The sequence below is a fragment of the Lampetra planeri genome, chromosome 25, assembly GCF_965212315.1.
Source record: "Lampetra planeri chromosome 25, kcLamPlan1.2.h2, whole genome shotgun sequence".
NCBI lineage: Eukaryota > Metazoa > Chordata > Hyperoartia > Petromyzontiformes > Petromyzontidae > Lampetra > Lampetra planeri.
The window spans coordinates 889256-916843 of NC_136131.1; the positions used below are offsets into that span (position 1 = coordinate 889256).

General features: G+C 46.0%; 2 protein-coding genes across 7 annotated transcripts; one reads left to right on the forward strand and one right to left on the reverse strand.

Moving 5' to 3' along the window:
* Positions 1-1156: 1156 nt before the first annotated feature.
* COMMD8 (COMM domain containing 8) lies at positions 1157-7673 on the reverse strand. 6 transcript variants are annotated; one of them, XM_078605878.1, is made up of 5 exons: positions 7587-7673; positions 4303-4458; positions 2848-2979; positions 1962-2153; positions 1157-1436 (listed from the first exon to the last, which is right to left on the reverse strand). In XM_078605878.1, the coding sequence occupies exons 1-5, from the start codon at positions 7665-7667 to the stop codon at positions 1416-1418; spliced, it is 582 nt and encodes a 193-aa protein (XP_078462004.1). In that variant the 5' UTR covers positions 7668-7673; the 3' UTR covers positions 1157-1415. The 6 variants fall into 6 exon arrangements, with proteins under 6 accessions (XP_078462004.1, XP_078462006.1, XP_078462007.1 ...); XM_078605880.1 differs by lacking the exon at positions 7587-7673 and adding an exon at positions 6585-6785; XM_078605881.1 differs by lacking the exon at positions 7587-7673 and adding an exon at positions 6585-6725 and having other exon boundaries at positions 2848-2973.
* On the forward strand, positions 7579-27183 carry DNTTIP1 (deoxynucleotidyltransferase terminal interacting protein 1). Its single transcript, XM_078605883.1, has 13 exons — positions 7579-8130; positions 8258-8328; positions 14928-15024; positions 15816-15914; positions 17558-17635; positions 19314-19373; positions 19565-19626; positions 20400-20445; positions 22372-22430; positions 23294-23354; positions 25162-25233; positions 25652-25707; positions 26700-27183. Exons 1-13 carry the CDS (start codon positions 8077-8079, stop codon positions 26806-26808), a joined length of 924 nt encoding a protein of 307 aa, XP_078462009.1. The 5' UTR covers positions 7579-8076; the 3' UTR covers positions 26809-27183.
* Positions 27184-27588: the final 405 nt, after the last annotated feature.

Consider the following 27588-nt stretch of genomic DNA (forward strand, 5'->3'; position numbering starts at 1 on the left):
CTCTTGACATGCCCCGTATATTCCCGAGGGCACTAGCGTTGACCCGTTTTACCACTTTCAAGAACCTGGCGGCTTCAATTTAACTGCTCTATAAATAGTCTCCATTGTACAGCGTGGGGGCAGGGATTTCATGCCATGTGGTTAGTCAACATTTGCGTCATCATGAAACGGGCGGCTAGAGTCCTCTCGTCCTCTGGCTTGAGATGGCTGCCACCTATGGGTCAGATGATTGTATGCCACCATTAAGCAATCGGTATTTAAATATTTTAAAAAAAATCCTTAAACAGTGTAAAATTTTTGAAAAAAATTTTCACGAAAATTAATTGTCACGCACAACGAGTCTGTGTGCAAAATGTCAGCTCGATTGGATCACGGGAAGTGGGTTAAAAAACGACCGAAAGATTTGCACGGTCGTAAGCAAGCACGCAAGCACGCAAGCAAACTTAATATAAAGGAGTTAATAAAAATGAAAGATCACCTCTTGACATGCCCCATATATTCCCGAGGGCACTAGCATTGACCCGTTTTACCACTTTCAAGAACCTGGCGGCTTCAATTTAACTGCTCTATAAATAGTCTCCACTGTACAGCGTGGGGGCAGGGATTTCATGCCATGTGGTTAGTCAACATTTGCGTCATCATGAAACGGGCGGCTAGAGTCCTCTCGTCCTCTGGCTTGAGATGGCTGCCACCTATGGGTCAGATGATTGTCTGCCACAATTAAGCAATTGGTATTTAAATATTTAATTTTTTTCCCTAAACAGTGTAAAATTTTGGAAAAATGTTTTCACGAAAATTAATTGTCACGCACAACGAGTCTGTGTGCAAAATGTCAGCTCGATTGGATCACGGGAAGTGGGTTAAAAAACGACCAAAAGATTTGCACGGTCGTAAGCAAGCAAGCAAGCACGCAAGCAAGTGAACTTAATATAAAGGATTTAAAAAGAGCTGTATAGCTCTGTGGGCCTTATCTGGTAGAATACAAATAGTTTTAGTGCACAGTGGGAGACCGCACTGATGGAGTTTAAGCTGTAGAAGGTCAGTGGTTTCTGATTAACTCAAATAGTGATGAGGCATGTGGCTCAGTGGGAAAGTGTGTAGTAAGCTCAGGGGTATAATAATGAAGACTTATTTACCCACAAAGAGTCCAAATACATTTTCAGGAGGGTCCTTCATTGTGCATTTTTATAATTTAATGTGGACAATGTTTGAGAATATTACAATGGAAATCAATTCAAAGTGAAATGCTATAAACATGTTTTAAAACGTATTCGCAATACACTTATCACAAAGACCAGTGTCAGAAGGGTTTGACAGTTGGCTGATGATTACTTTCATTAATCTTAATAGTACACAGGTTGGTGTAGGAATGCCGGCCGATGTGTGGAGGGGTTATCTTCAAATCATGTCCAGGTTCACTTCAGCTGTTGCACCACCTAAAGGACAAACACACATGCATATTCACAATTTTTTTGCAATGTTTCCCAATTTTATTCCCAGCATGCTATTGACATCGTGTAATGAGACTGAATTTATTTTGTGAGTATTGCGCCTACGATCCTGAGAACGACTAAGCAAGAGACACACAGAACTTTTGAAGTGGTCTTTTGTCTTCCAACAATAGGGGGTTCACTCTCCCATTTGACATGCCAGTCAAACCTGATTTTATCCACAGAGCTGCTCAAATGAGCACTAAGGTGATGCTCATCTCCATTTATAGCCCTGAGCCAATGGTGGAAATTCTGCAATTCCATGGTAGGGGTGATTCTATTCATAGGACAACACTTGTGGACTTTCCCACAATGGTACTCATTTCATTTAATCATGGAGGTATGATGAACTGAGCAACCCCCAAACAGGATCTGAAATTGCAACCTTCCGATTGTGAGCCGCACACTCAAACCACTGAGCCACCTGGCCTGTGTTACTGCTGCAGGAGGAGGAGGAGGTAGCAATCGCACCTTGCTGGCGTTCTCCAGGGCCGTGATGAGGGTGCCCAGCTCCGCGGCAGAAAGCTCCACAGTCACAGCATCACGTGAGGTGTCGCAGACCGCACGGCGCGGATCGTGCGGAGGGTCGTGATGTTGTACGTCGAGTGCCAGCGCCAGCAGCGGTGTCTGCAGTGCGGAGTGGCGGTCACTTGAGAGCGCCAGCTACACACACGGATACGCACACACACCACGGTGTTCATTCAGACTATCTCGTCAAGGAACATAAACCATCACGTGAACTCCGGTCATCCTCGCAGCAGCTTTTGGCTAGTCCTTCATCGTGCGCTTTCAGATGTGCTTCTGTGGTCCTCTGGAATGCTGTTCCTTCCGATATTTTGAAGCCACTGGAGCTATGCACTTTTAAATATATATTAAAAACTATATTTTTACTGCCTTTTGTCTTTAGTTTGTTATCTTTCTCCCACACCTCTGATTAGCACGGTTGGCTACATACGGTGCGAAAGAAGTTCAACATACATATATCACCAGTGAAGTTACATGGGCTCGATTAGGATATTTAAACGAAAATGTTTTTTGAATCTTATTGTTCTTTAGAGGTTAAGCCAGGACCCATATGGAGAGGGTCCTTGCGTATAAACATTTGCCAGTACACAAGTGTTGGCTGACGCAAGCCAGAATTTGCTGATGACTCTGAATGTCAAAACCGGTTTTGTTTGCTTGTGCTGAACCAATGCTGCTGAAATTATTTCCTCCCAGAAGGACTTTGTGTCTGATTGGATATGAATAAAAACACTAAAACTAAAATTATATGGAGGGACAGATATGTGAAGGAGGCAAAATTATCCGCTTAGTTATTTCGTGATGTATTTGACTTCGCTCACGACGCAAAACGCACCTTGAGTTTCCAATCAAAGTCGCGGAGCTGCGCACTCCCCAGTGCAAGCGATGATAATGTCACAGCAGAGCGGAGCTCATCTCGGCGCACGCCAACGCACACCTCCACGCTGCGCGGCACGGCTGGCTGCTCCTGCAACAAGCCGAACACAGCAAACGCTCGTTACATTTGTCCTAAGTCCGCCAAGCAGAGATCGTCGTGAGACCCAAAATGCCTTGAGAGAAAACACTCCTCCGATTAGCACGATTGGCTACGTATAGTGCCAAAGACGTTATCCAACACAGTGGGCATGGTAGTGGTTGCTAGGGATTATGCTATCACTCCCACTGCACCAGTCAATCAACTGCCAAGAAGACAACCCCCATACTACATAGCTGGCATGATGTCATCGCTTTGGTGGCTGATGTGAGTTTATTTATTATTTATGTTTTTAACATTATGCTGTAGTTATTAATTACCTTTAGTCGATATACGAGTAGTCCTGTAAGTGCTCTCCTAACTTTGTGGCACCTTGTACGGAATTCAGTCGAACTGCGCTGACGATGCAATCCGCACCATTCACCCACGTGGCCCAATCCCCAAAATCAATCATGAATACTAATATTGGATACGAAAAGCTATGCATTACCCTTCAGTTTCTGCATTGCCAGATGGTTTGAATGCATTACCCGTTTATACAGCCCACATACGAACCATCCGGCCAAACATCTCAGTGGTAGAGAGAGCTGCTCGCAATCAGAAGACTATGAATCAGAAAGTTGTGAGTTCATATTCACGTATTGGCGGTACACCGGTGAAGTAAAAAAATAACACACATTTTTCGTTCTAAATTTTTTTTTTACATGCGATTCACAACCTTGGTCAGAAAATATTGTGGGGTGGTGGTGGTGCGTCAAAATCAGTTCTTGTGATGTCGAAGTCACAGTTTGTTGCCGTATAGCAGCACCCAGCCTGATGGCGATTGGCTGCTCCGTGTCCCAAGGCAGATTTGACTCCTTGTGTCCTAGACTTGGACGGACAGTTCCTCGATTCAACGGACCCAAATCATCGGTCAATGTTGACCTTCTTTAGCAAGCCTCAGTAGACTGAATAAACCTTCAAATCGCGTCAAACTTGGTGACAGGGTCAATTAAAGACTGATAAACCATATTTGCCGATTCAAATTTAGATTTTAGACTGTTTAATGAGGACTGGTGTGTTATGCTGCACCGGTGTACCGCCAATACGTCCATATACCGTTTGGGGCTTGACTTGACCCATACTTTATATCGGCGAAGTCAACAGTGGTGCTATGGAGAGACTCGCTGCCGCTGTAGAAATGTGGAATCTTCCACGACTGGCTTTGCAGGGCTGCAAACAGGAGATGACCACCAACACCTCAATGTTCACTCGAGCCGGATCACTCTGACTTGGCATGCTCATAACAGCGCAACACACAGCCACCGCTGCACGCACCTGCGGTTTGCCGGGGTCGTCCTGCACGGCTTGCAGCAGGGCGCGCTGCGTTTGCTGCACCACGGAGAGCCACTCGCTCGGGCTCCACACGTGCCCATAGTCCACGAACCGCGGTGACGCCCGTCCACACAGCCCATCGGCTACTGCGTGCACAAACTGACAACACCATGCCCCATCAGCACGAGTCTCCACACACAGGAGACACTCTCCAACTCGCCACACAGCAATGCATAACCACACACACAGTACACACCACAACTCATCACACACACAGGACACGCTCCAACTCACCACACAGCAATGCATAACCACACACACAGTACACACCACAACTCACCACACACACAGGACACGCTCCAACTCGCCACGCAGCAATGCATAACCACACACACAGTACACACCACAACTCATCACACAGGACATGCTCCAACTCACCACACACAGCAATGTATAACCACACACAGTACACACAACTCACCAAACACACAGGACATGCTACAACTCACCACACACAACAATGTATAACCACACACAGTACACACCACAACTCACCACACAGAACAAAGATCCCTCGTATAGCCATAATGACTGTTGGGGAAAGTGTTGTTAGCGAGCAGCACCTATGAAGGGGGTGGCCTGCACCACGCCCGGCCGCCTTTGTCTCCAGAGTAGCGATGTTTGTACATCGCACGAGCTACTCGTTTGAGGCCGATTCGACCTAGAGGAGGCCCAGGACCGGTTCAGAGAATTGTCACCAGTGTCAGCCGTGAGCGGGAGACGAACTGGGGCCGCCGGGTTGTTAGTGTTGCAGGTCAACCCCTACACGACCGCTCCCCACGCCACACACACGAACCCGCCACACACAACGCAATCTCACTCTACATAGCAAATACATCAATAACCACCGCTCGCCAATAAGCTATGGTGACGTCACCGCGGCGCTTGTGCCAGGCTAGGTGCACTCTGAGACCACGTGGCAGGTCACGGGACAGACACAGGAGGTTCCCTTGGGCTGACTGAGATGCACCAGCTGTGCCCCCCCCTACTGTGCCAACTTGCTGTGTTTGATCCACCCGGCGCTGTGCTGGTTTGTCGTGCCCTCCATTGTTGTTGAAGGGCGACTGCCTCCAAGGTGCACCTAGCCTGGCACTGCCCAGTAGCAGCAGCGTCCTCCACGAGCCTCCTCCACAGAGGCCGATCTTTACAACGCTGGTACCAGTCATCGGCAAGTCCACTTAGCTCCACATCCTCCTGTACCACATCACTCCATCTCTTCTCTAGCCCATGCCGCGCCCGTGTAACCCCCTCATACCCTGCCAGAGATGACTGGCAGATGCACCTCCCCACTGTGCCAACCGGCGACCAAATGTTCGCAGAAACTTGCAAGCGAGTTTACGCGGTGGTCTCACCACCTACCCATCAGCCACGGCCTCAACAATCTCCCTCAGCTACGACTCAATGTCGGATCCCCCTTCTGGGATCGAGCTGCTGCTGCTACCACCATCCCAGAATCGCACCCAGAGCCGGAAGGACGCTGGCGGACGGTGGAAAAACGCGGACGTCCACAGCAATAAACGCCTCAATCCCATCCCGAAAACGTCGCACCCTCCCCTCCTGGCTTCATGGCAGTCCTCCTCGAAGACGCCGACCGATGTGCACGCCTCCTTCATGAATGGGACATTAAAGCCGCAAGCCGCGGTGAGGAGGCAAACCAAACTATGGACCACGAAGTAAACCGTTGTCCAGTATTGGACTGCGCTCCTTCGATGTCGGGATTGCAGAACGACACCAACGTCCCTCCTGAAGCCCCAGCAGCATCGGCATCGATCTCTCCTGAACGTGTGTGTGTGTACACTGTGTATATACACACGCCGTCGAGTTCTCCTGCACGTGTGTGTACACTGTGTATATACACACGCCGGCCCATACGCAGTGTGCACTGGGCGTGCGGTGGGTGGAGCGGTGGCGCAGTGATTAGCGCGCTGCACTGCGCTTCGAACCCGGCGATCCGAGGTCCGAGTTTCGCTCACGACGGCCAATAACATTGACGGCGAATATCTGAATAAGCAGACCTCGGTTCTACCCCCGGGGTGGATTAGCCATAAATGAGCACCGACTGTGGTGTATACAACGTCAGCATTATAGGGAGACAAAGGCGGCCCCCGCAGCTGTCGCCACACCACCACCTCGTAGGTTTCCGCCAGCATAGGCGCTGCTCGCTGGCAGCAACTTGCCCCAGAAGGCCGCGTGGACTACCCGGGGCCGCTTTGTCTGCTCCTCACCCGCTGCCGCTCCTCGTCTCGCAGCCGCTCCAGCAGCGACATCGCCTCGCGTGACCGCCCCCTCACGCGCCTCGTATGACGTCACCGCGCACGCTCACACTTCCGCGTGACGTCACCTCGCACGCTCACACTTCCGCGTGACATCACCGCGCACGCTCACCACTCAGCGTGACGTCACCGCGCACGCTGACCACTCAGCATGACGTCACCGCGCACGCTCACCACTCCGCGTGACGTCACCGCGCACGCTCACACTTCCGCGTGACGTCACCGCGCACGCTCACCACTTCCGCGTGGCGTCACCGCGCACGCTCACCACTCCGCGTGACGTCACCGCGCACGCTCACCACTCCGCGTGACGTCACCGCGCACGCTCATGACTCCGCGTGACGTCACCGCGCACGCTCACGACTCCGCGTGACGTCACCGCGCACGCTCACGACTCCGCGTAACGTCACCGCGTGACGTCACCGCACACGCTCACCACTCCGCGCATCGTCACCACGCACGCTCACGACTCCGCGTGACGTCACCGCGCACGCTCACCACTCCGCGTGACGTCACCGCGCACGCTCACCACTCCGCGTGACGTCACCGCGCACGCTCACCACTCCCCGTGACGTCACCGCGCACGCTCACCACTCCGCGTGGCGTCACCGCGCACGCTCACCACTCCGCGTGACTTCACCGCGCACGCTCACCACTCCGCGTGACGTCACCGCGCACGGTCACCACTCCGCGTGACGTCACCGCGCACGCTCACGACTCCGCGTGACGTCACCGTGTGACGTCACCGCGCACGCTCACCACTCCGCGTATCGTCACCACGCACGCTCACGACTCCGCGTGACGTCACCGCGCACGCTCACCACTCCGCGTGACGTCACCGCGCACGCTCACCACTCCCCGTGACGTCACCGCGCACGCTCACCACTCCGCGTGACGTCACCGCGCACGCTCACCACTCCCCGTGACGTCACCGCGCACACCGTAAACACTCACCACGTGCGTGATGTCCCCACACTCCGATTCAGACGGCTGGCTACGTACGGTGCGAAGAAGTTCAACATACATAATGTACATACAGTACCATGTCAGGCAACACGTACGTCAAGCGCATGACGTCATCGCGCCCGAGCACGCGCGTGACGTCACCACATAACGTGACGTTTTGTTATTGCCTGAACGTATCGTCCCTCGAATCATCTTTGAGTGAAACATCTTCCCCTTGAAAACATCTTCCCGTTTAACACATAACGTTATTCGTCTTTCATCATAATCGTTACCCCTCGGCAATATTAGTGGTCGGCTATTATCGTAGTTTGTTATGGTATCGTACGAACATTAACGCGTTGTCTTGCGGAGGCCTCACCCAGACCCCCGCCCTTGCCTAGTCGCGCTGCCGTGTTAGGCCGCCCCCTCGGCCGATCTCCGCGATTACACTTTAACAATACTTGTCGATAGGTTCTGAAGCCACCACGACAACGTTGTGATGCATCCTGTAGAGGACACTGCGTCGACCGAGCAAAAAACTTCATTCGAAAAGGTAAGATGCCGTTCAGTCGTCATTCCTTGTGATAAGGCGTCCTTTGTTCAACTAGGTACGAGCACATTGAGAGATTCTCGTGATTGACCTCTGGTGTCTGCGACGGGCTCCTGTTGTTTGTGCGCAGAAGCCGTGGAACATTATGATCAAGCATCGGCAGATCGCACGGAGGGGTCGGCGATCTCAAATTGGGCTCAGGTGAGAGGGGGAGGCTGTTGGGGCGGTGTCGGGTTTCCCAACTCCCCGACTCGACTCACGATCGGCTACCACATCGTTTACGAGCGCTGAATCTACTTGAGGGGCTCGCGGAGGGATAATACAGAGATATCCCCCGTTTAGGCATCGTCACACTCGGCATGCAACGCTGGGTCTTTCGGTAAAGTCGCGTAGATAGGTTCAAATAAAATAAAAAGAAACTACGACGTTTCGATCGCAAAGCAAGCGGTCGTCATCAGGCTGAAATAAACTCCTTAATTTTTTTAAACGAACGTTTTTTTTAAGTGCACTAAAAAGTAACAAATCATTGTTTTTCAGCCGTCACCAGCTGATCAGAATATGTTTGGACATTTGTAACTCATACATAAAACCGTGGAGCGCTCCTTTAGTATTTTTATGCATAATGAGTTGCTTTAAAATTTTTGATTTTGATAAAAGTTTATTTGTGTGATACAATGTACGTCAAAATTATTGTCAATTGTTAGTAGTAGAAGGGAAAATGTTGATGATTATATCATTTAAGTTTGCCATAAAGTGTAGAACATTTGCAAGTGTTTTGAGTATAATTACTAATTTAGTATTATTAGCGCTTTCTACTCGTATCCGTGTTGAACTGCTTTTTTAAGAACAGTTGACTGCAAAGTGATGAAAAGTATACCAAAACCCATTATTTGTTCTCACCTTCCTATGGCAACTTCTATTCTTGGTGACAGTATATTAGTCGAAGGGAAGATGAGTACATAAATTACTTGTTCATACTTGATTTGGAGCTTTCGTGACTGCAGGAATTACTCTTTGGTTCTTTCGGTAAAGTCACGTAGAGAGAAAAAATAAATTAAATAATAGCATATGACATCTCGATTACAACACAAGCAATCATCATCAGGCACAAATGAAAGAGAAAACAAAACACAGAGAGTCGGCTAACACAAGTCAACACCCTACCTGGTGGATTACGTTCTTCCAAAGATTGCTAAATTTGAGAGAGAGACAAAACACAGACACGGAGACACATAGACACATAAGCAGAGAGAGATAACAGAGACAGAAAAAAACACACATAGGCACACAGGGGAAACAACGCCTCTGTGTCGAGGCCTTAAATAGAGAGAGAGGGGGGCAGAGAGAGGGGGGGGTAGAGAAATTAGCATGTCAATGAGAGATTTGGAGCTTTCGTGACTGCAGGAAATAATACAACACGAGGACAGAGAGAGAGAGAGGAAACACACTCAATCAAACAAACTTAGTAAAATTTGGAAATGTAATGCATGTAACACAGAGAGTCGGTCAACACAACGCATAGCCTGGTTGATTACGTTCTTCCAAAGATTGCTAAATTATAAGTTAAGTGTGAAATTGAGAGAGAGAGACAAGACAATGTTTTCTCTCTCTGTGTGTGTCTCTGGGTTGGCTCTCTCTGCTTGTGTGTTGGTCTTTGTGTCTCCGTGTCTGTGTCTTGTCTCTCTCAAAATTTCACACTTAACTTCTAATTTAGCTCCCCCCCAAATTTTTTTAGCTCCCCCCCCAAAAGTGTATTTTAAAAATGTTTGCATGGTGTACAGTCTGGAAAGTACCCACATAGCAAATTTCAAGTTTATTGTATGTCGGGAAGTACACTAAACATTTTTAACAGACACATAATCACAACTTTGCCTTTTATATATATGGAGATAAAATATATCTTTGGTTATCCCAAAATATGATAAAAGCGTAGTAGATTTGTTAAAAAAAAATTCAAAGGTATTTGTCAAGTGTTTGTAATTGTAATTATTGTATCTATTATTTATGGAAGAAAATGTCCCTATCATAATCAAGTCGACATGTGCGTTTCAATTGCTTCAAATACGTATTACTTATGTTGTTAAGTTTTCACTTCTGATAAGTAAAAATTGGTCGTCAAAATTTGTAGATAAATGGTAAACTTTCTATTATAATGTCATACGAGGCTTTTTAATATTGATACGTGATAGTCCATATGACTCATATTCTACATTGCTAAGGACCTTACAGCTTACCTTTTTATTGTCAAATCAGATACCACTCCTTTCATATTGTGAGACTTTAGTTTACAAAGGTACGCTAGAACCTATTTCATATAATACTTTGTTCCAACTCTTCACAACTTAAATACTAGAATTTGGATCTTCATCGGGTCTGCCATCAGCTATTAAGAGTGCCTTGCGCATATCAAGCCAATTCAAATAATTGCAACTGAATGTCCCGAAGTATGTTGGTGGTCCTATTGAACGTATTTGTCCGATCAATTCATTCAGCGCTGTTTGCCAATATGCAGCTGATCCTTGAAGGTTCTTAAGGTAGAGGTTGGTGAAGATCTTCTATTGTACCACCTTGTCCTTGACTCTTATTTCCACAAGCTGCGATGTTCGATTGGATGCGATAATACTCGAACATTAATGCTTAGAAGAGGTAGTCGTTTCGTTCAAATCGTGTATCACTACCCAGAATTTTGAATTGAAAGTAGTCCAATGGAGTGATTCTCACAGGTCTTACTTCTTTGAGTCCATTGATTCCATTTGCGAAGAGTTAGAACCATGCAAACTCTTCAGCTTTAAATTCATGTGCTTTATTCACAATGTTGTTCGTTGTTTTACGCCTTATTTCATGAGTATTATTAGAGACTTTGAGTAGTGTTTCCTCAGCATAGGCTATTGAGAATCAGTTGTAGAACATAATTAAGTCGTTTCTTATGACATTGAAATGTTTGACTTCCAGATATCCATTTGCTGTCATTCGATAACCTACATTTTCAAGTTTTGCCAATCTAATGGTTTCATACATTTCATCACCTGCAATCAAGTTAACGTTCAATGTGTTTGTGGTCCATATGCTTGGTGTCAGTATAGCAGCTCTTACAATATTTGCCAACACCATTGCACAACATTGAACACCTGCATTGCCCCATGTAAACACAAGTTCATTTGTTTGATGCCATGCAGCGCGAATAATTCTAGATCTTTCATTGATTGGCATGTAAGCGTTTACAGGTTCTTGCGGCTGATTTTGCTCCACTGGTTGTTGAGCAGGAATAGCAACTGAATGTACATCAGTGATGTTTGCTTCTTCATTGATTGTTACATCCCGATAAAGTGGATTGTTTTGAATTAACCAGTTGAGTGCATTGTAAACTCGTTAACGATTTATAGAGAACTAGCTTTACTACCCGGCTTCGCCCGGGACTTGGATTCTCGACGCCCGGCCGTCTTTGTCTCCCCAGTGGCGATGTTCACACTACGGTTACTCGTTTGAGGCTGAGTCAACCTAGGGGAGGCCCAGGACCGGTTCAAATGATCGTCACAGGTGGTGGTAGTAAGTGGGAATCGAACTCGGGTCGCCGAGTTCATAGCGCAGCGCACTAACCACTACACTACCGCTCGCCCCACACACGCGCCCCCCGTCCATAGGTACACATACACGCGCTTGCTACAGACACACATCTTTAACGGTGCGTACGGCAGTAAACGACAGGAATAATAAAGCAATGCTGCGCGAAGAACGTCTTAGACCTGCAAAACATTTGTATGGCACTTTACTCACGGAGGGTTGGGGGGGGGATGCGTGATGAGCAGGCACACTGCGTTACGCTTCCGCACGCGCGGGTCACATGAAAAATGTGACGTCACAGCTCACTTGTCGTGCAAAATATATGCATTATTGCGCCCCCCCCCCCCAAAAGAATACAAAAGTAATGTTTTTATAAGTTTTGCATGGTGTACATTCTGGAAAGTACCCACATGGCAAATTTCACGTTTTTTGCATGTCGGGAAGTACGCTAAACATTTTCAACAGACACACATTCACAAATTTCCCTTTTTTATATATATAAATAGCAGTAAAATCCGGCGTTGCACGGGTCTTCACGTGTTGTCTGAGTTGGAGGCTTTGTATTTTGTGGTTTGCATGTGGACGCGTTCGTAAAAACAAAGTTTTTCACTATAAATTCTTTATATGCGTGGCAGCGAACTTAATATAAAGGATTTAAAAATATATTCACCTGTGAAGGACGCGGGGATCGATCCCGCGACCTTTGGCATGGGAAGCGAGGGCGCTACCAACTGCGCTACTCCGCCACGGCCTCGATGAACGGGCCAATCGCAGCGCTAGGAAAACCAAACGGACCAATTGTGTCTCGCAAATCCCTCACATTTCGTCCAATGAAACTGCGTATGGTCCGGCGACACACAGACACACAGACAGACAGACAGATTTGCGATTTTATATATATAGATTCACGTGTGATGTTGAGATTCGTTAGATGTTCCGTGATGACAACCATTCCAGTATTATCCATTGCTCGTGGAAGTGTGTCACTAACTTCAAAGATGTCCATAGCAAATAGCACTGCGTTTCCAGGGAAGCCATATTGACCGAAGACTGCACTGAATTTGATGATCTTCACAAATGGTATCACTGTTGATAATAGACGTTGTTCTGGCTGTGTTAAGACTCGAATGACATCTGGAATTTCACCAGGATCCAAATTATTCGAGTGAGCTTTTGGCGGTGCAGCTCTTTTGTTACGGATGTGTGTCTTGCAACGTGAACACATTTCCAATGTTTGCTTTGATGACAATTCGTTTGGTAGATAGTTAAATGCATTTTCATTACGTCGTACTCTGTAAATCTGATTTGGATAGCATCGTTTGGTGCAGACTTGACAGATGCAATCACAGCATGTATTGATTGCATTGTCAAATGTTGTCATGTCAGCATTGAGTGCTTGAAAACGTTGTGATTGATATTGAATGTGACATCACGAGCTTCTGGTGTTTATTCATTTCTTGTTTGTATGTGATGTTCACGGTCTTGTTGTAATCGGACATTACGTGCTTCTGGCATTTCATCATTCAAACGATTGCGTCGTTTCTCAAGTCTGGCGCGCTTTGCCTCTTCATCTTCATTTGCACGCTTTTCTTTGTACTTTTTCCGAGCCTTTTCCAACCGTTGCTTTCGTTGCGTTGCAGTTTCTTTTTTATTTGCGTTGCCATGATCCTTTGTTTACTTAGCATTTGTCGTCACAGTAGTGCTTTGATTTGTGTTTGATTTCTTGGTTTCCATTTTGATAAGTTAGGGCTTGAAGTGTGGACCTGAGAGTTGAAAATGGTAAGATAAAACTCAAATTGGCAAAGTTCAACCAACTTATCAGCCACAGCCAACTGACTCTTAAATAAGGTAGAGTTGAAACCTCTATATAAAGTTCTTTAAATCTGAATTTGTGAAAAACAATTTTCAAACCCGATAATTGAACTCTTGACCTTTCGATCGAAAGGCCAACACTGAAATGATGTGTCCAGCACAACCAACTTAAATTGAAAATGTAAATGGATAAAACAAAGAAAAATGTTAGAAGTTAACTTTAAATGGGGTTTGTGCAAAAATGACGTCACTGACCCTATTCATGAATTGTCCCATTCGATGCACAACATAATAAATAAATAAACAAGTTTTGTAAGACGCCAAAGCATTTCATGTTACTCTTTACCTTAAAAAAAACATTTTCCGGGCGAGTTTCGAACTCTCAACTCCTACGTTGGTATTCATTTTTTTGTTTTCACGAAACCTGTTGGCAAACCACTCGTCGAATAAGGCTTGCACACAAAATATGATTTGCTTTAAACGAGCGAATTAATTGATTAATTGATTCATACAGGCATGCATTGTCTCCGGATGTGAATGCGTGTGCAAAATTAGGGATTGATTGGACAACGGGAAGTGGACGAAATTTAGATTGCAAGATTTGACCACTACAGAGGAATCAAGTTAAATAAAACCGTTGAGAAAGAGAGAGAAAAGCTGCTGAGGCAGACTGTTTTAAAGGTTTGAAATCGGTGTAGCCTACGGATCATCAACGAAGTGAGTGGGGCTATTGATGTTAATGTCAGAAATTAGCATGTTAATGGGAGATCCGAGGACGACCTCCACAACGAGCGGGCGGAGGTGGCTATGTTAGGTGGGAGTGGTTCAGGATGGTTTGGGTAAGCCTGGTCGTAGCTGTTGGCCGGGGGCAGGAGTAGCAGTAGGATGGGCTAGAGCAGGGTTCGGCAACCTGTGGCTCCAGAGCCGCACACGGCTCTTTAAGGACTCCTTTGTGTTGTTATTTATGAAGTACCACGTTTCGTATTCATATGCATTGTGCCTCTTAAAATATTTTACCGAATTCGAACAAAAAATATCTTTGTTATTTTGGTTCTCGACTCCTGAGCTTGGGAGAAGAGATGGGGGTTGTTTTAAGGGAGGAATGGGAGCAGGTTAGTGAAGGTGATTGTTTTACGTGCGGTGGGAGTTGCTTTCAGTGAAGGAGAGCAAGAAGGGAAGAGGAACGAAAGCATGACTGGGGGAAGGGCGAGGGAGACACAGATGTGATGTAAGGTGTTCGGAGTTGCCGAGGCATTTAAAGCGACGCCTTGATATTGCAAAGGTGACTTGCATTGTTGTTGGTGTTGTCGTCTGTTATCACTTTCCGAGTTGTTATAATTACCTGCACTTCCAGGATCCTTTGTTGTGAGTGTGAGATCTCACCGTGACATCTTCAACGTTTCTCGTGTCCCCAATTCCGGCCACAGCTTCACTGAGCCAGCCACCTCCATGGAACTGCTGCGCATTGTGCTGCAGCCGTACATCAACAACGACATCCGTGCTGTGCTCAACAAATACTCTCACGTGAGTAGACGGCCACAAAGCCACCCGCCTCTTGTCATGATATGCGCAATTTCCACCACTGACTCAGATCCGCCAAAGGAGATGATGCGCTTATCTTCCGACCACCCAGGAACTCGCAACATTACAATTATAAGCCGCTCGTACCACGGCTGAGCCAACTGCCCATCTTTATTATGATGAATATATTTCCCATATCTGTCACGTAAATGCATCTCTGTCGTATCAACTCATCTGAATGCATTTCTTCTGTATCATCTATGTCATCGGAATACATATCTCTTGCATCTAATATGAATGCAACTCTTTCTTTTTGTTTCTCTTTTATGTCTTGTCTGGATGCATCTCTCTCACCTGTTATCTTTACTACCTTGTCTGAACACTTATTTTTTCACCACATTTCACTGTCATTACATCTTAATCTGCCTCATCGTTTATCTTCGGTTGCACTAAACATGTGTTTTTTTATCTCATCTTGCTATTTCTCTATTATCTATAGTTGTCTTCTCATTTCAGTCCCCATTTCTCATCTATAATCTCACTGCATCTCTCTCTTGTCTGCATTTTCTCATTTCAGTACATCGTCATGTCTCTTCTATCTCCTGGAATGTCTGATATCACACCAGGCCATAGCTTTGTGGACCAGTCTATCAGCCATCATGGGCCACAAGTTGAAGCATATTGTCAGCTGAATATAGCTTCCAGAAATAACTGGAGGAATGTTTAAGATACTTGCTTACCACTTTGTTTGGATATTTGTGCGTTGTTAACGCGTTTACATTTTCCCCACTCAGTTTGTGCAGAAAGCAGCTCAAAATGTGCGTGACAACGTGGGAGAGGGGGTAGATGCGGCTCACCTGGTGAGAGATACAATACGCAACTGCCTTGAGCAGGTGGGTTTCTCTTCATTGTCGTGATTCCACACTTCCATTGCTTTTCCTACCAGTCTTGATTCCAGCTGTGCGGTTCACAACGTCACAGTGAGTTTCTGCTCAAGTGAGCAATTGAGGCCTTGGTTTACAGTCCTCCAGAGAAAGTGGTGGAAATTTTAAAATGACTAGCCTGTTGCCCGTCCAAGGATGGGTATATTGCAGTAAATCTGAAACTTGCAAGCGAAAAGCAGACTGCGACGTGATATTCATTTCATCCATTCGCGTGCAATTTGTAAGGCCGCGGTGACACAGACTTTTTTCATTTAGAGGTTATAATCCATTGTTCATTATGACGTCCTTTTTACTTTGATGTCTCAATAGCGTTACGGAGATCGCGTGACGTGAGGGTTCTGCCTTTGTACTGAGGGTTGTAAGTTGACGCTGAGGAGGGGGGGGGGAGGCGTCTCGCCCCCCCCCCATGTGGAGTGACGTCACCCGCTAATTATTATTAATGGAGGGGGATGTCCATTTGGAAGACGCCACGTGTTCATTATTATTAATGAGGGGGGGTTGGTCGACGTGGAGGGTCGTCACGAGCGTTAAGGACATTCCTGGGATGATTATAGTAGATATGAATATTGTCTTGAGATGAAAACAGGTCTATGTGGCAGAAAAACTACGATTGACCCCCAGAGATTCGATTAATTATCCCAATTTTGTCGCCATGGTGGCGAGAAGTCAACTACCTCGCTTGGTATACAGGAAGTCTTGGATTCTATCCTGATGCCTGCTGTATATTTGAAGTTTGCATGTTCTCCCTGTGGTCGTGTGGATTTTTCCCCAGGTCCCTCCATATTGCGAAACGTGTTTAGAATATTTGGCTGCTATAAATTTTCACATGATAAGCCACTTTGTTGCGCTATTATTTGTGGCCAGGTCAATACTAAAAAAGAGCAATATAGCTCAGTGGGCCTTAGCTCATAAAAATCATTGTTTAGTTTAGTTTGTCATTGTGATTCAGTCATTGCCATCATCAACCATGGTCAATTTACTACTGGACGAAAGTCTCCCCAAATTGTCACCGCCTGTCACGATCTTGTGGTGCAATAATTTATTGAGCACCTCACGAACTGATCTCATCCTTCCATCTCGTCATTAATCAATTCACTTTTTTGCGTCGTGTTTACTGCCTTATTCGTATTGTCTCATCTAAAGTCAGTGCCCCGTTTTCCGAGGTGTTGGAGGGTAAAGGATGGCCTGGACAAAACAATATATAACAAACATTAATCATTAAGCGTTATTGTGGAGAATATTAATACGATAAATAACGCCTCCTTCCTATATTTGTTTTTCCTGCACAAAAGTAACGAGCATTTTTTTTGGTTCAACACAAGCAAAGATTGGGGTTGATTTTGACATTCATTCTCTCAGCAGCAGTCACGCTTATTTAAATAAATGCTGGCGAATTGTGAGATGTTTATAGCCAAGGGTACGATAGGTTGTGTGAAAATATTTTTTTATGGGAATATGGAAAGTTTTGGTTTCCTGGCTTTCTGTACTATTGTCAGTTAATGCCATACATTAAATGTCAAGTGCATTGTTCTCAAAACAATGATTGTGTATGTTAAGGAAGCCATCACTGTGCGTGTATGTGTGTTCTGCAGGCCAAGATGATGTACCAGGAGCCAGGCAAAGTCAGTGTTAAACACCAGCAGCATCATCAAGAATCTACTGCAGCCAAGGTATGTATGTGTATGTGTGTGTAAGTGTGGGCAATATGCAGGTAAATCCAATGCGTTCAACTTATTTTGTACCGTACGTTGCCAACGGTGATAATAGGAGGTGCGGGGAAGGACAACAAACTAAACAAAAAAAGCAATGTGGAATCACATACCATCAACATGGCTTCTCTCATCATCTCCACCACCATCATCATGAACATCATCATCATCACCACCAGCACTGTCATCATCATTCCAGTCATCTCCACAATTATTACCCATCATCGTTACCACCACCACTATCTTCATGACCATCATCACCACCATTGTCAAAATTATCACCAGGCTCTCCTATGTGCGACTGCAAACTCCAAATCCTCGACCTTATCACGTCGCACTTCCTGACATGTACATGCAGTGGGCTAGTGTATCTGAAATTCAACATTTCCGATAAACCAACTGAGTGGCTAAATGACTTAGAGCTGAGTCTCTAACAGGTGCTCTACATAGGCCATGCAAAATAAAGTTATATTATCGCAAGTAGAATCGTCTCCATCATCATCCATTGTCTCTGCAATGCTCGATCAAGGTCCACCTGTGCCGTCTACGTCATTTCTACAATGTCATAACATGTCTCCCGCACATTAGCCGATATCATCGCTCTTTCTCCATGGTGGTTGTCTGCCGTGCGCTCTCTTGGTCAATGGTCGAGACTAATGATAGTGGCAGCCCATAGAGGGAACATGAACGAGAGGGCATCTGTCGCGGAGGTCAAGTGATGAACCATGACAGATGGTAATGGCTTGGGGAGGCCTTAATCCAGCAGTGGATACAGCATGGCATCTGCTAACAAGGTATTGGAGCAATTTAGCCTGCAGATAAATCAGAATTTGTGTGGTTAGATTCTGGTTGTGGTCTTGTGTGTATGTATCTACACAGGTTTTTGTAAAAGAACGGGCATGTGTGTTTGGGGTGGAGTGGTGACGCAGTGTTTTACCGAATTCGACAAATGGCTCTTGTTATTTTGGTTGCCGACCCATGGTATATGTATATATGGATGTATTATTTCTTATATGAGGAGCTGTAGTTTAGTAGTTGCACTATGCTCTATGAATCTGGCGACCCAGGTTATATCCCCGCTCACGGCTAATATCAGTGACGATCATCTGAACCGGTCCTGGGCCTCCCCTAGGTAGACTCAGCCTCAAATGAGTACCTGGTGCGGTGTGTAAATATGGCCTCTTGGCAGACAAAGGATGGCTGGATGTGCTACTGGCCACCCACCCCTTATTGTGCCATGCCAGCCTTTATAGGTGATCGCGAACAGCACTTGCCTGAACAGTCTGTTTAGGATATAACGGGGATCTTTACCTTTGTGTTATTATTTATTATGGATCAGGGTACTGGAATCCTTTGGAGAATATATCTACCTTCAATGTTATCAATTCCACATAATGTTGCAGGATGATGTCATAGGAAACCAAATCCAATGTAATTTGTGATGTAAGGAGAAACCACAATGGGTGGGGCTGAGTTGTGGGTCCCAGGCTGGGACCTGTAACGTCACAAACTTGTGAGCCTGTGTGTTAGACCCATAACAATCTCTTAAATTAGTTGTTAATTTTCTTTATTAAATATATTTTACTATAGACCCATATCATCTTGATGTGTTTTTCTAACATTTGTTTTCATGCTTTAGAAGCCAAAGCTGAGCAATGATGTCCAGGAGTCTGTGAAGTCAGAATCAACACCCAGGAAGGTAAGTGTCACCTCACCATGGTGGTGATTGTGAAGGGGGTGGTGGTGGTGGTGTTGGTGGTCATAGTATTTGTGGTGACAGCGGTGGTGTCAGTGGTGGATTTGGTGGTAATGGTGATGATGCTGTCGACACAATTCATGATAGTGCTGATGATAGTGCTAATGATGCTGATCATGATGATGTGCCCACAGAGAAAGGGGCGTCCTCCAAGCCACTTCACATCGTATGAGCGCAAGGCACCCAGCACCTCTGTGTAAGCTCAGTGTGTGAGCTGTGTCGGCTGTAGATGGAACAACTAACATGTAATGCAGTCTTCTTGGTTCTTTCGGTAAAGTCACGTAGAAGGAAGTAATTTTATTACTTCCCTTCTTTGTGACTTTACCGAAAGAACCAAGAAGATGAATCCCTGCAGTCACGAAAGCTTTAAATCGAAAAATAAAAATGTAATGCAGTGTTTAGTGTTAAACAAATACAGTATGTGAGAGAGTTGATTGTGTGTTATTCTTTAATGGGGAGCAGTGCCACAGTGGTTAGTATACTACTCTACATACTCGCAACCCAAGTTTGATCGTTGATGAATATCTGAACCAGTCCTGGGCCTTCCCTAGGTCGACGTAGCCATAAATTAGTACCTGGTGTGGTGTGTAAACATCAACAACGGGGAGACATGCGGCCGGATGTGTTGCGAACCACATCACCCCCTTGTGTGTAGGCCTTCCAAGGTGTTCGCTCATAGCACTTGCCCCTGTGGCTCGTAGAATACTACACAGGAGGTCTTTGTGAGAATTTCAACACAGATCTACATATGCTCTTTATTCACCTGAACAAAGCCTATATATCGCATCAAGAGGCCAGTAGGTCTGTGTAACTATTGTATTGTTTTACATATATAACTTTATATATGTATTTAAATGTGTCTGTCATGTACGTATATATTGAACAAGGGATGCCAGCTGTTTTATATTGTTTTTAATATTGAACGTGTGGTCAATGATGTTTGAAACCTTGCTCTGTCTCTATGTACAGCTCAAAAATCAAACCGAATGAGCCCGTGCGCAAGGAAGGCCCCAAGGTATTTTTTATTTTCTTGTTTATTATGACAGAGATTTGTTAAATTTAGCTATGTCAGCCTTGATGGGTGTTCTAAATTAGCACTTGGTTCTGCACTACTTGTTGTCTGTGTGCCTTTGTGTTTGTGCACCTGTGTATGTGGTGATTGCTGTTCACTCTGAGAAGGAGTTGGAGGTTCTGCTGCTGAACCTGGAGCGTGCCACTAAGAGCCCTACCAAAACTAAGCACCTGCCTGGGTATTTTGTGTCTTCCAATTTTCCACGTCCTCAACTTCCCATGAGTGATGGGGCAGTTGTAGAGAGAGTGGAGGAGTTTCCATACCTGGGGAGTGTGTGCATGACCAGCTCTGGATTGGCAGCAGAGGTCTCGATCCAAAATAGCCGAGCGGCATTACCTTTTAGTCAGCTGTATAACGCTGTGTGGAAGCTACCTGGTTAGTCGCTCCACATGAAGATTTGGGCCTTCTCGGCCACAGTCACGCCCTCATTTCTCTATGCTTATGAAATATGGACCCTTCTAAAAAAAAAATCTGCGTCGGTTTGAAACATTCAAGCTGGCCCGACTACGATCCGTATTGAGTTTAACCAGGCTGGATGGTGTGAGATCACAAATCCTTGAAAGATCTGGACACATTCTCAAGAGTGAGCTGCTCCGACGGACGAGGCTGTGCTGGCTGGATTATGTAGCCTGCATGCCCAACCACCGTATGCCCAAGCAGCTTCTGTTTGGCAGGATTGAGGGGGCTAAATGGGCGCGGCACGAGCTGGAGAAGAGACGAACTGATGCGGTATAGGAGAATGTGGAGCTGAGTGGCCTTTCCAAAGAACTGGTACCATGGGTGTCAAGATCAGGCTCTGGAGGAGGCTCATGAAGGACACTCCTGAGCAGTTGGAGGCAGTTACCCTCCAACAACAGTGGAGGGCAGAGGAGCAATGCTCGCAACAATGAGCGGAGTGGCAGGTAGCTAAAATGCAGCAAGTTGGCACAGTAGGGGGCTCAGGTGGTGCATCTGTCAGTCATCTCGGTCAACCCATGGCATCTGACTCTGTCCTGTGACTTCCAGTCAGCGAGCCTTTGACACTTCATGTGGCCTCAGTGTGCACCTGGCCTGGCACAAGCGCTGTGGTGATTTCACTTTGACCGAGTTGCGAAAGGCGGCTGTTGTGTCTGTAGTTGCATGCCTGTTTCAAAGTCATGGTGATTTATTGTTTAAACGACCACTGTCAGGTGGTTCATCTTCTAGGCTATGTGTGGAAATGGGGCCTCCCCTAGGTCGACTAAGCAAGCCCTAGATGAGTACCTGGCGCATGACCGGCTCCAGCCTCTTGCGGTTGAGGGGGCCAGTGAAGCTGTTGGGGGGGGGGCACAGAAGCGGTGAATCACCGCTAAGCAGAATCAACTTGGGTGGGTTAAAGAGACGTCTGCGTGTGCAGTGCCCACCCTAGCACCCTCTAGCGCCAGTCCTGACCTATTGTGGTGTGTGGTGAACATCAGCACTGGGGACACAAAGGCGTGGTGCTTTATACACCACCCTGTTTTGGCCCTCGTAGGTGCTCACACTTTCCCCAGCATTCTGTACAGCTATGTTGCTTTATACACGTGCGTCTGCATGTCTGTGTTTTTGTGTGGAGGGGTATTACTGGTGGTTCGCAAATTTCACGCCAAACCCAGTGACCTGTATTTGACTCCCACCTTTGGCCAACAGCAAGTGCTATCTGAACCTATCCTGGGCATCCTGTTGGTTATTTCAGTTTTACATGAGCATCTGGTGCATTGCTTGAACATTGGCACTGGGGAGGAAAACGGTTGTGGTGCCGACCTTAAGAGGTGCAAACGGTTTTGGTGCTGGCCTTAAGAGGTGCTCGCTAACATCACTTGTCCCAGCAATTACTGATGCTGTGTGGGGGATCTGTATTTGTGTCTGTAGTGGGACTCCTCTCGCCTGGTGGAATCGACCACATTTGTCCTGGGATCTCGAGCTAACAAGTATAACTGGCTACAGCAGCACATACATCATCGCATCCATCATCAATACAAGCAGTATCAGCAATCGTTGCACATATAGCTGCAATACAAGCCATAGTGGCAATGCAAGCGGCAGCAGCAACAGCAGCAACAGCATCAGGTACAGCTGCAATACAAGCAGTAGCAAAAGCAGCAGCAACAGTATAAGAGTAGCAGCAGTACCAAAGACGGCAACATCTGCCACAACAGTAACACCAGAAGCATCAGTAGTAGCACAAGCAACAAAATTAGCAGCAGTAACAAAAGCTGCTGCAGCAGCAATAACAGTAGTGGCAGAAGATGTTGACTGCAGTTAGAGGTCATTTTCATGTAAGGATGTACATTTCTAATCATAATGTATTGACTATAGTGAAGACCGTTACATGTGTACTGACTTGTTATTATGCTTCTTTACCTAGTGAAAGCCTTGGTGAGTCTCAAGACTATTTCTCAGGCGGGTCCTGCCGAGTTTTCGCAATAGAGAGTGGTGTTGCTATGAAACATCCGAATTGAGTAATTTTCAGGTTATTTTTCAACATTGGGAAGTTTTGGTGAATATCAACTACGTTGTATCGGTTGTTTTAGCTATGGGGAGGAAACGGGAGAACCTAGAGAAAACCAGTGCAGAACAAGGGGAGAACATCATACACATGCCACACAGATACGTCTGTGCCTGTGTATGTGTAAATCTGGCCTTTGATTTATGTGCTTTGTTGAAGAGCCATTGCCTGATATATCACCTGCTATATATTTTACTTTTAAGACCATAGTGTTATTTACAAATATTTTGAGGTTGTATTTGTTTGACATACATGTGTGTGTGTGTATCCTTGTGGTTGTATCAGAGCTCTAGGTATGGGTGGAACGAGAGGGCGTATTTACATAAAACATCCAGATGTGTTTAAGGTAAGCATAATCCTTATAAGAAGAATGGCAATTATTTATTTACGTCACAAAGGGATGTCTCCCTGAGACTCAAGACTGCTGTTCATTATGTTCCTGCCTTCGAGCGTTTGGTCATTTCCATGAATGAGTTATGTGAGAATATCCCAGAATATATACCAGAGAATATACCAGAGTACCCTGAGAAACCCTGTGCAATATGAGGGGAGTACACTCAAAGCTCCATGCAGGCAGGTTCACCGACGCACTTGCTGTGCTATGGGTTTAGGAGCTTTACCACAGCGGTGTGGTCTACTGATCACCGAAATCATCGTTCACGTCGCCCTGGTGAATATGAGCGTAATGACGACTTAACACACTTTTCTTGAGATGGCACTTTATTGAAGACACGTTAACTTGACATCAGGCGGAGACTCCACTGCAACAGCCCTGAGTCCTCCCACACATCTCCCTTATATACCAACCGAGGCCACGCCCCCCTTCCCGAACCTTCTCGCTGACTAGACGCTCGCTCCACCAGCAGACCCTACCGTCCTCTTCCGTTACCTGACCACGCGTCCTCGATCATTCCCGGAGCCACCATCCCCTTCGCACTTACAACCGATACCCCTGTCATTACTTCCCGTGGCCACTAGTGCATTCGCACTGTAGGCTGACTCCCCTGTCATTACCTTCCGTGGCCACTAGTCCACTCACACCGCTTACAGGCTTTATTATCATTACATGAGTAACACAACACGTGAGCAGACACCATGCCTCATTCCCTTGCCAGTCCCTCCAAATAAAAAATATACAATTATTTTATCACATCCCATCAGCCACACAGCCTTCTGGGAGAGCATAATTACAACAACATTCATTCAATACAAGCAACTATGAACCTTTTCCCACATTCAGCATCTCATCAGCAGTCAGGCTTACTTGAATTGGTGCTGGCTAACTGCTAGATGTTATAGGCAAGTTCCCTCCCTCCGTTACTTATGGATTCTAGTTTTCCCTTCTCATGGAGGGGGGAACAAACTCTCCATGGGCTGACTACAAGCCACCTGTAATGTAATGGCGCCGCTTATTTTATTGACCCCAAAGTGGTGACAATCGTGATGGTGCACGATGATGATTATGGTGATGATAATTATGTCACTGCTCCTGATTGTAATAATAAATGCAATGGTGACCATTAGATTTATGTATATAGTATCGTCGTTCTTGCGAATTTGCAATGCAAAACACTGCAGTAGAGCTTGTAACGTGCGTAGTTTTTTGCGTGGAGGTGCGGGAATCCACAATTAAGTGGAAGTCAGCCAAAAGCCGCAATACCAACAATTGCCCAAGTTCTGTGGTTCTATATTGGGATGTTTGGCCATGATTATAATTATGAAAATGGATGATTGATAATGATTAACAATAATGATCGTGATGATGATAATGCTGATTAAGATTGATATTGATGATGATGATGTTTGAAAGATGACCATAACAGTTGTCAAAAATCACACTTCCCAAATAGTGGGGGAATACATTTGATCAACTCGAGAGAAATGATGATGACAGCTAAGTCAACGGGGATTTGAAGTCACGAACTCAAATTGTGAATCAAGTGCTGTGACTATATGCTACTCCCCTAAGTCAACTCAGCCTTAAAGGGTTAACTGGTGCAGTGTGCAAATATTAACACTCAAAAGACAAATGTAGTTTGCCATGGTGCTGGCCAAACCACCCCCTCTGGTGCAATACTGGTCTTAATCGATATTCACCAACTGCACTTGCTCACCAGTACGTAGGAATTAACAGAGATCTTTGTGTGTGACAGTATGCAGCGGACACGCAAGACAAGCACTGGCTGGCAGAGAGACATCACATGCCAGCTACAGGGGGAAAAATGGTGAGATGCTTGTACAAAAACGGACATACACTTACAGGCACAAAAACAAAGACCCTCTATAGCCTTTAACATGTTGTTGGGGCAAGTGATGTTTGTGAGCACCTATAAAGGCCAGCACGGCAAATGAGGGGGTGGGTGGCCAATGCCATGCCCACTCGCCATTGTCTCGTCAGTGCTGATGTTTATTCACTGCACCAGGTACTCATTTAAGGCGAGGTCGACCTAAGGGACGCTCAGGACCAGTTTAGATATTCGCCAGCGATGTTGGCCGTGAGCGGGAATGGAACTGGGTTCATACAGCAGTGCTCCAACCATTGTGCCACCACTCCCCATGTACACACAGACTGCGATGCAAATATACACGTGTACAGACACTGAGATAGGGACAGACTGTTAATTTTTGTGTGCATGTCTGTAGGCCTATCTGCTTCTGGAACAAGATATCCGTGAGTTGGTCGAGAGCGATGAGTACAGGTGAGTTCCCCGGGGCTCTAGACGGCCTGAACCCTAACTCGTATAACATTGACATCAACACTAACCTGAGACTGAGTAGACACCTACCCTACAATGCTAGCTCATAACCTGCGCACCACCCCATATGAACTCATAAGACTAAGTCTTCAACAATTGGAATGTTGCAAGTTGAATCCTGATTAGTGGATTCACTCAGCTCATCATCCCCGTGGGGTCAATAAAATGAGTAGCTCTTTGTGAACGAGTCAACAGTGGTTGTGTCTATGGAGAGACTCGTTCCTGCTACTGGAATGTTTACAGCCCTGGCTCTGGGGCTGTACGCAGGAGATGAGCACCAGTGCCTTAATTCTCATTTGAGCTGGCAATCACAGTGACTTGGTCTTCAGATGCAAAACGTCCCCCTGTCAATGTGAGTCTGCTCAGCAGCTCCACGCCCCACTCACGAGGTGGCTCACTGCTCGGCCATGCCCAGGCTCTGCGTGTTGATTGTTCTCCTGTGTTGTAGATACTGGAGCAATACAAAAGACTTTTTTCCCAGTGGTTCCTCATTTGGTGGAATAGCATCATCCATAACCATAACCCATTAAGCTAAAGTAAACACTCGCCAGAATCCTAACTTCTAACATGACGAACTCTAACACTAACTCTAACATTAATACTAACGCAAACACAACTTTAACACTATCTCTGTAATGATCTCCAACCCTAATGATATTATGAACGCTAACTGCAACACTAACCCTAATATGACTAACAACAACCATTACTGTGATTCGAACACTTGCCTAATTTTGACTGTCGCCATTGCTAAGATTAACACCGGTGCGATCCCTAATACGAACACTAACCTTACGCTTACCCCAGATCCAACACACGTTGCTAGTAACACATCCTTAAAGTAACACAGCACTAGCGGTAACTACATAAGCATGTCCCTACTCCGTGCCGCTTCACACTAAGCGCCCTTACTCCTGTCTTTGTGCCCTGTGTAGGAACTGCCCGGAGCTACTTCCGGACGAGATTAAACCATTCTCTGTGCCAGTTTGGATGCTGGACAAGATGGGGCGCTGCATGGAGGCTGCGCGCACTGACCGAGATTAGATGGAGTGCAGGGCACGGGATCGAGCAAATGAGACAAAGTGCAGGCACACAATGGACAAGGGAACCACTGCAGAGATGAGACAGTTCAGAGATGAGGTGGCCACAAGGTAGAAAGGCGAGATATGAAAGTATTCACTCTCCTCCATGCAGTGATGCAATTGTCGCTAATCAGTTCACGATGCACATCAAGAATCGATTCTTTTTTTGCAGTATTGTATTGTCTCGTTTGTATTGTTTACACATTTCTCCCTCTTGTATTGTTTCCCATACACAGGGTTGCCACCTTTTCTGCAGACCAAACCCAGACACATTCTCAGCCAGTTTAGGCCTATCAAAACTGTGCAGTTCACAGGAATAAAGTTCAATATGACACGGGTTCGAGATGTCATGCAATCAATTCCTGCCACCAGAACACAGATGCCGTTTCCCAGACTGTCTGGGCTGAACCCGAGCAGGGGCAAATCTGTCTATATATCTTTGCACTGAAACTTGAATTCTCAGAAACATATAAATACACCATTCTATATCATAATCATTTGCAGTTATTACGAACCTTAACAATGTCTCAAGGCGCCATATAGAGCTAACTAACACAAAACAAAGTAACACTGGTAAGCGAAGACGCGTTAATACACACAACGAGCAGTGGTTTACAATCGGTGTGCTATGGTGCCACGCTGGCTTTGGAATTAAAGAAAGGGAAAGAACCTCAAGCCCCCACTCCTCACCTCCAGCCCCCCCCCATTGGTAGTGGCAGAGAGCAACAGACAGCTGTCATCC